The sequence below is a fragment of the Haematobia irritans genome, chromosome 4 (genome assembly GCF_050003625.1).
Source record: "Haematobia irritans isolate KBUSLIRL chromosome 4, ASM5000362v1, whole genome shotgun sequence".
Taxonomy (NCBI): domain Eukaryota; kingdom Metazoa; phylum Arthropoda; class Insecta; order Diptera; family Muscidae; genus Haematobia; species Haematobia irritans.
This window is the reverse complement of record NC_134400.1, coordinates 223706087-223715246: the sequence shown is the minus strand read 5'-3', so window position 1 is coordinate 223715246 and position 9160 is coordinate 223706087. Positions and strand designations below refer to the sequence as shown.

The 9160-nt window shown below is 35.2% G+C and overlaps 1 protein-coding gene across 1 annotated transcript; it reads right to left on the bottom strand.

The window, feature by feature from the left end:
• Nucleotides 1–2488: 2488 nt before the first annotated feature.
• On the bottom strand, nucleotides 2489–9160 carry Prat2 (Phosphoribosylamidotransferase 2). Its single transcript, XM_075303906.1, has 6 exons — nucleotides 8917–9160; nucleotides 8684–8850; nucleotides 4429–4749; nucleotides 3748–4359; nucleotides 2990–3332; nucleotides 2489–2910 (listed from the first exon to the last, which is right to left on the bottom strand). The coding sequence occupies exons 1-6, from the start codon at nucleotides 8939–8941 to the stop codon at nucleotides 2759–2761; spliced, it is 1620 nt and encodes a 539-aa protein (XP_075160021.1). The 5' UTR covers nucleotides 8942–9160; the 3' UTR covers nucleotides 2489–2758.

Sequence of the window (9160 nt, the reverse complement as noted above, 5' to 3'; positions counted from 1 at the left end):
TTCAAAACTAACTTTTTTTTTTATTGAAAAAATAAAAATTTTGTAACAAACGAATTTTTTTGGTGATAAAAGTCTAAAATTTTCGAAGCAATTCAAAAAACTCTAACAAAAGAAAAACGTTTTCGGTACACGTTTTCCAAACGTTTTTTTTTTCTTTGCGTGTACGTATTTTAAGCACCTCCTGAAACACGTACCCTATAAATATTATAGTTCTTTAATAAAAGTACAAAAGTACAAAATTTTAAACAATAATTGTTCAACCACACATGCACCTATTTAGCAATGAACTTTCTGACTTAAATTAAAACGTCATTTTGGTTTTTATTAACGAATTATTTTGCACTTTAATTTTTACCTTGCGTCAAACCCTCCGTTGAGGGAATCACCGTCAAAGGAACTAAACTTTATTTTTATATTCTCTCGGTGTCATTTCGCTCTCCCTCTCTTGCTCCCTAAATAAGATATCGGAACATATACATGTTTACTCGAAATTTATAATTTAATAGTTATATGAAATAAAAAAGATGTTGCGAACATAAAATATTCGGTGTCCCAAACACATTTTATTATAACAGGTTGGCTGATAAGGTCTGACACATAGATGGCATTGCTAGTATTAAATGCATATTATTTTTATATAGTGCCAACCTTCAAATGATTCGTGTCAAAATTTGACGTCTGTAAGTCAATTAGTTTGTGAGATAGAGCGTCTTTTGTGAAGCAGCTTTTGTTATTGTGAAAAAAATGGAAAAAAGGAATTTCGTGTTTTGATAAAATACTGTTTTCTGAAGGGAAAAAATACGGTGGAAGCAAAAACTTGGCTGGATAATGAGTTTCCGGACTCTGCCCCGGGGAAATCAACAATAATTGATTGGTATGCAAAATTCAAGCGTGGTGAAATGAGCACGGAGGACGGTGAACGCCCGAAAGAGGTGATTACCGACGAAAACATCAAAAAAATCCACAACATGATTTGAATGACCGTAAAATTAAGTTGATCGAGATAGCAGAGGCCTTAAAGATATCAAAAGAACGTGTTGGTCATATCATTCATCAATATTTGGATATGGGGAAACTCTGTGCAAAATGGGTGCCGCGCTAGCTCACATTTGACCAAAAACAACAACGTGTTGATGATTCTGAGCGATGTTTGCAGCTATTAAATCGTAATACACCCGAGTTTTTCCGTCGATATGTGACAATGGATGAAACATGGCTCCATCACTACATTCCTGAGTCCAATCGACAGTCGGCTGAGTGGACAGCGACCGGTGAACCGTCTCCGAAGCATGGAAAGGCTCAAAAGTCCGCTGGCAATGTAATGGCCTCTGTTTTTTGGGATGCGCATGGAATTATTTTTTATCGATTATCTTGAGAAGGGAAAAACCATTAACATTATATGGCGTTATTGGAGCGTTTGAAGGTCGACATCGCGGCAAAACGGCCCCATATGAAGAAGAAAAAAGTGTTGTTCCACCAAGACAACGCACCGTGCCACAAGTCATTGAGAGCGATGGCAAAAATTCATGAATTGGGCTTCGAATTGCTTCCCCACCCACCGTATTCTCCAGATCTGGCCCCCAGCGACTTTTTCTTGTTCTCAGACCTCAAAATGATGCTCGCAGGGAAAAAAATTGGCTGCAATGAAGAGGTGATCGCCGAAACTGAGGCCTATTTTGAGGCAAAACGGAAGGAGTACTACCAAAATGGTATTAAAAAATTGGAAGGTCATTATAATCGTTGTATCGTTCTTGAAGGGAACTATGTTGAATAATAAAAACGAATTTTGATAAAAAAAATGTGTATTTCTTTGTTAGACCGGGGACTTATCAGCCAACCTGTAACACTAAAAAAATAGTTTTGAGGCTTAAGATTTATTGTCCTTAAATACAAATGCGAGTTTTACTTCACATAGAAGATTCATTTCTCTGACATAAAGAATTTCCCCTTGTCTAAAAGTTGATAAACTTTTCAATGAAGTCGTTTTGTTATATTAGTTAAGTGAAAAATTGGCATATTTTCATGGAAGAAAAATTTGTCTCACTTGGTTTCATTTGATTTGAAAAAGTTTTAGTTTAAATTAAAAATTCTATAACTTACCATAATTATCATACTTCCCTTTGTTCAATGAACACATATTCAAACAATTGTAATAATAAAAAAAAAATGAAGAAAATTATAATCATGTGACAGGATAATTATGCCACATGATGACGACTTTTGCAAAAGATGAAATTTGCATTTAAAGTGACACCAAAATACATAGGAAACTGGTGGGTGAAAACACATTCACGCTCTACAGCTCGGCTAAGGATATTGGAGATGACACTCAGAGGTTGTGTTGGTGGTTAAATACAATGAAGGCAATGCTAATGATGGCCTCAGTAGCAACTCCTTGGAGCCATAGACGTAGAAAAGACATTCAAGAGTATATGGTGTCAAATTAGGCTTAATAGCCTTCTTGTCATCTGGGTAAGATATGTAAACATTTCATTATTTAAATGTTTAAAAAAAGATTAAATTTTTTTATTATGCATAATTGTGTTTGTGGGATAACATTTTTGAGAATGAGGAAACATTTCCGAATGTCACATAACCAATAGGAGTTATGGGATGGAGGCACACTCCCGCCCATACATATATGTGATGATGATGAGTAGGAAAGACGATATAAATTGTCTGCAGGTTATTAAATTAAGACTTAATGGCAACAAAAACTTAATCTACTCGGCACACATTTGCCACCACATAGAGGCAGCTACCAGCTAAGTTCCTCTGGTAGACCACCAGGATATTCGCCAGTCAAACAGGCGGTACAGTAGCCAGCCTTTGTGGGATTCGATTGTGTCTTGTTGTGTTGGACAGCCTTGACCAAACCTTCAACACTTAAATAGGACAAACTATCAGCTCCTGTAAGGATATTCACAATAAATTTTCCATGTTAAAAATATCGCTGCAATTTCGTTTTTTGTTTTTCTCATTTACTTACCCACATAATCAGCCAATTGCTCTGGATTTAATTTATTGGCTATTAATTCTTCCCGAGTGGGAATATTTATACCCATGTAACAGGGGAAATGCAAGGGAGGACTGGCAATGCGAATATGGACTTCAGTTGCTCCCGCATCTCTCAGAAGTTTGATAATGGGTCCTATGGTATTACCACGGACAATGGAATCATCGATCAAGACAATTCTCTTGCCTTCCACATTTTCCGAGAGAGCTCCAAATTTCTTAGCCACTCCCAATTTGCGCAATCGCGTAGAAGGTTGAATAAAAGTACGGCCAACATAACGATTTTTGCAGAGGACTTCGGCAAAAGGTAGACCAGACTGAAATTAAAAAAGAAACCCAAAAATAGGAACATGTTTTACCATAGAAAGGACATTGAAACACGAATATGGAATATGATAACTCCAAACCTATTTCAAAAGTATAATGTTATATCTGGAACGATGAACATGTAACATGCTTCTTCGAAATGATGTATCTGATTTCGCAAGCATGTTTATGTTTTGTGAGAAAACAATAGTTTTGCGACCCCCAAAATTCCATGTTTGCTGCCCAAAAATCATGTTATGCTCTTGAAACATTTTTGGGGTAGCCACTCTCCTTCTCCGCGTGTACATTGGAGATGTAAGATTAGAATTTCAGTTTTTCGACTATTCGTTAAAAGTCGATAAAACAAAGTGTACGATTTCTAATCTTCAACTTAAACTAATCGGCTTTTATGCCATAGCCTCTTACCTCTCTGGCATAACCATGGGCAGCTGCAGTTCCCGATTCTGGTACAGAACTGACAATATCAGCACTAACTGGTGACTCTTTGGCCAATTCACGACCACATTGCAACCTCGCCGAATAGACCATTTGACCTTCAAATGTGGAGTCGGCACGGGCAAAGTAAACATATTCGAAAATGCAGAAAGACATGTGCTTATAATCGGGCCTCTCCACAATATCCACTGTACGGAAGCCATTGCGTGTGAGTTCAACAATCTCACCGGGCTCCACTTCACGCACATAACGGGCGCCAATCGAAAGGAAACCACAACTTTCACTGGACACAACCCAACCTTCGGCTTGGACATCTTCCACTTTGCCAGCACCTAAGTTAATGGGCACAATTTTGCCAATGCATAGAGGGCGATTGCCATAAGAGTCACGAACTGCATAAATTTTGTCCTTGTGCATGACCACCAGGGAATAGGAGAGGGGAGCCAAGGTCATGAAATGGCGAATACGGGCTGGCCAATTGGGGCCATCATGTTCGGAGACTCCATCGGGAGCACAACACAGGGACTGGGCAATCAATTCACTGTCACTGTGGGTGGATAAGCCTACGCCACGATCAAGGACCTGAAAATAAAAGGAAATGTAAACAGATAGGAAATCTCTCTTACTCTCTCTCCTCTCTCTCTCTCTTACCTCTCTTCTTAACTGTTCACAATTAACTAATTCACCATTATGGGCTATAGCCAATACACCATGGGATGTGTGTACAACAAAAGGCTGACAATTGACCATTTCCGAGGCAGCCGATGTGGAATAACGTGTGTGGCCAATTCCCAAATTACCCTTAAGGGTTTTCATCGTCTCATCATTGAAGAGATTGTTGATCATACCCATTCCTTTGTGGGCATTGAATTTTTTCGATGATGTTCCATCACTTGTCACTATGCCAGCAGATTCTTGGCCGCGATGCTGCAATGCTACCAAACCCAAACAAATCACTTGACCGATATCAATCTGTGAAAATGGGAGTAAACGAAAAAAAAAGTGCAGCGTTGAATAGACTTGCCAACATAGAGCATCAACCAGTGGAAGTGCTTATCAGTAAACGACAATATTTTTATGGTCAATGTCATAGACATTTTTTTTTTGCTTTTTGTAATTTTTTGTTAGCATGTAAACGTCAATAAAAGCAATAATAAGAACAGAGTGTATACACTTTTGTTATTGTTTATGGTATTAAAAAACAAATTGAAAACAAATAAAATTTTTCCTATGCGATAAGGTCCATTGAGATGATGATGATCTTCATAGAGCCTCTCTGACCTCTGATGACGATCAACGATGATGCACATCATTCGATTACTATTGAAAAAAGTGTTGTTGTTTTTCGTTTGTTGTTTATTACATAAAAATTGCAAAGCACGCTTGCTGAGTTAAGGATCAATGTTCGAGGTTACCCTTAACAAAAATTTCGAAAGTAATTTACCAGGACTGTTTAGAAAACTTGTATATACCAGGAACTCCAATTCTTTTTTTTTTCAAAAAATTCTATAATTATGTAAGGCAATATAAAAAATTTGAAGATATTTCCAGAGGCGGTAATTTTAATTGAAAATTTGGTTCCAAATAAATTCCTAACTTACACGTGCCGTTTAAAGTTCATTAACCACCCAACAAAAAAAACTGGAAATATTTCTAAAGGCACAACTTTAAAATCACTTCCAAAAAATTTCCTCCCAAACATGTTCTTTATTTTAACTAATCAGGAAGCTCTTTTAATTCAGATAGATTAAAAAGTAAGAATTAATAAAATGGTTCAAATTATTTAAATTTTGTTGAAAAAAAATGCTATATCCATTCTAGAAAAATCACGATTTTTTTAAATATTTGGGGTCAAGCGTTAAGATACATTAAAAATCATAAAAATTAAAAAAATATTTATATGGCAAAATATCACAAAATTTTTTAATGCACATCCAAAACACTGAATTCGTATCACACCTTAGGAATTGATGCATATTCAATGTTGAAATGGAGATCAAAAGTCGGTAAACTATTTCATAAAAAAACTATCTAACATACAAAAGAAAACAGAGCAGGACAAGCTTTTTTCAGTGTACTAGAGGGTGGTTAAATTGTAAGGGCCGATGTTGAATGTGAACCACACCTAAACGCCAAGTTTTTTTCCGAATTTTATTTGACATTTCTCTATTTCAGACTTACTCAATTTGAACCATGGAGAGATACACAATTCAACAACGTGTTAAATGGTTCCAAGAAATGGCAACAGTGGATGATCAATTTTCGAATAAAATCATCTTCAGTGATGAGGCACATTTTCACCTCAGTGGATTCGTCAATAAACAGAATTGCCGCATTTGGGCGAATGAGAATCCAAGAGTGATTGTCGAAAAACCAATGCACCCTCAAAGAGTTTGGTGCGGTTTATGGGCTGGCGGCATCATCGGGCCGTATTTTTCCCAAAATTAGGCCGGTCAGGCAGTTACTGTGAATGGTGTTCGCTATTGTGAGATGATAACGAACTTTTTATGGCCCGAATTGGAAGATATAGATGTGGACGATATGTGGTTTCAGCAGGATGATGCCACTTGTCACACAGCTAACGAAACAATGGCTCTTTTGCGCAACAAATTCAATGGCCGTGTTATCTCACGTAATGGCGATGTCAATTGGCCGCCAAGATCATGTGATTCGACACCGTTGGACTTTTTTCTTTGGGGTTATTTGAAAGAAAAGGTGTACGTCGATAAGCCAGCAACAATTCAAGAACTAAAGGATGAGATAATTCGGCACATTAACGGCATAGAACCTCCATTATGCTTCAGCGTCATCGAAAATTTGGACCATCGGATGAAGGTGTGCCACCGAGGTCGCGGCGCCCATTTGGCCGATATTTTCTTCCATACATAATTGAGTAATACCAATATATCATAATAAAATAAAATTATAATAATTTCCTAAATAGTTTGTGTTTTATTCAACATCGGCCCTTTATTACATTTAGTGTCTTTTCTCATTGAGTCGAGTTCTTCTCCCCAATTCGGAAAAGATATTTCTTTTTTTATAACACAACAATAAAAAATGAATATCCATATCTTTTTCTACACTCAAAAATGTTTTACTTGGACCTTGCCTCAAGGAAAAGGCGCCTCGTCTTTAAAATAAAGACAATTTTCTAAGTGCGATCCGCTCTACAAAATCAGTCAGTTTAGAAATTCAAATTATAAAACGTTTTAAATGTTAATTAAAAAAGCTATAAACCATAAATTCAAAATTAGTCTTAGCCCATATTTTAAACTCTAAACATTATTTCTATAAATCAAAAATGCTTTTCTTTACTTTAAGGGAAATTTGGGATGCAACTATCAAAAATTTGTTCTTTTATTCATCGTTAATAATGTGTTAAAATTTAGTTTGCATAATCTCTCATATTAGGTTTTTTCAGTGTACAACGCTCGAAGGGCAACATAGATACACAAAATTTTGGAGTGGAAAAATTGATCACAACATTAAACACCAAAATACAATTTTTTGAACCAAAATACAATGAAATCCTAGCAAATTAAATTGAACATATTTATTTATTCATTCAGAGCATGTAATTCTAAGCCTATTTGGCCAAAATAAAATAATTACAGTGGACTACTCTCTAGAACTTATCTCGATTAAATTATTCGGAACGGACTAATAACATTACTATTAATTTTAATTTGTTTTATTTTAAACTATATTACATGTACATCCCAGCAAAAAAACCGTCGCCAAAAAAGTAATGAAAATGTTCTTTTTGGATCCGGAAGTGGTGCAAAATTGACGCAGAAGCGATGAATTTAACATGGGCTTGTCATAGTACGGAAGTCCTCCATTTCAACAGCCGGTGCACTGAATTTACATCACTTGTTTAGGTGTGATCCGAAGTCAATGTTTTGGATGTAAATTAAAAAATTCTGTGATATTTTGTCAAATAAATAATTTTTATAATTTTTAATGGATTCTAACGCATGTCTGAAACATTTGACCTCAAATATTTTCAAAAATTCACAATTTTTTCAGATTGGATTTAGCATTTTTTTCGACAAAATTTAAATAATTTGTACCTTTTTATGAATTCTTATACTGTTTTTAACCAATTTGAAACATAAAAAGTTAAAATTGCCCATTAAAAATATAAAAAACGCCTGTTTTAAAAAATTGAATAAAAAGAACTTCCTGTGCAGTTAAAATAAAGAACATCATTGGGAGTACATCTTCTGGAAGTGCTTTTAAAGTTGTGCCTTTGGAAGAACTTCCAAATTTTTTTTGCTGGGATATTATCTATGATGCGCATTCAGGACTTCCCCAGAAAAAAATGAATCTTCTTACCAAGTTATCACTTCCCAAATACTATTCTAGAGATAGGCATCATTTTCACTCCATAAGAAGTTCTCTTGAGGCAATATGTAAAAACCATTTTTTAATATTCAATTCTATTGCAGGGCGTTTAATAAATTGAATAGATTGCATGATTTGGACTTTGCAATGTCCTTAGATAATTTTTAATCTACTTTCGATTTAATTTACTTCTAATTCTGCTAATTTGTAAGGATTATAATCCATAAATAAATAAAAAAAATAAAACACCGTGAGGTATCACACAATTTAGACATTTTCATTCGCTCATCACTCATCAAATTCTAAACACTGGCCATTTCTAACCAGAACGGAATTACCTTCTATGGCAATCCAATTTGAACGGGGAAGGTCATGTAATTCCAAAAAATTTTAGATGCATGAAAAAGCTAAAAAAACACAATTAGATTTTTCTAATGAAAATTGCTCAGTTTTTTCTAACGCTTGGGAAAGTATTACGTCACTAAGTCATTTTTTGTTTTTTTTTTTTGCGAAAACCCCTCATAAACACTTTTAAACACTTTATACAGAAACTCACCTGCGAAGGCCAATCACCGCATGCAATGGCACCAAAAACACCACATTCACATGTCATTCCAGTGACATCGTTGCCTTTGGGTTGGACTTCTTTGTACTGCTTCTCAGGAAATACTTTGGTGGATTTGCAACAATCACTTGAACCAGCAGCGGAACACAAGGAACCAGCTTGAATATGAAGAGTTGTCATTAAAATCCATGAACATCAGGATATCCATATAAAGTACCACTTACCACTTAAAGTAGAATTGCAATCCATTATTGATAAAAAAAAACAACCAACTCAGCAATTGAATAAAAATTTGAAAAAAAATGTTTTTTTTCACTAATTAGTCCTTTTAGAGTTTAGTAGTCGCACAAATATTAACTGCCGTAAATATTTAATTTATTTTTTTTTATATTTTCAATTTAGAAATTAATTTTTAGGAAAAAATGCAAAATGCGTCTTTTCCTGCAGAATACTTGGCGAAAACTGTCT

Bases quoted from the DNA above. Each gene is read 5' to 3' on its own strand.
- Prat2 (XM_075303906.1), bottom strand. From the start codon at position 8,941: ATGGATTGCAATTCTACTTTAAGTG. The intron at 4,360-4,428 runs GTAAGAGAGAGA...TTTTATTTTCAG, and splicing joins GTGAACAGTTAAGAAGAGAG to GTCCTTGATCGTGGCGTAGG. The intron at 3,333-3,747 runs GTAAGAGGCTAT...TTTTAATTTCAG, and splicing joins CCCATGGTTATGCCAGAGAG to TCTGGTCTACCTTTTGCCGA.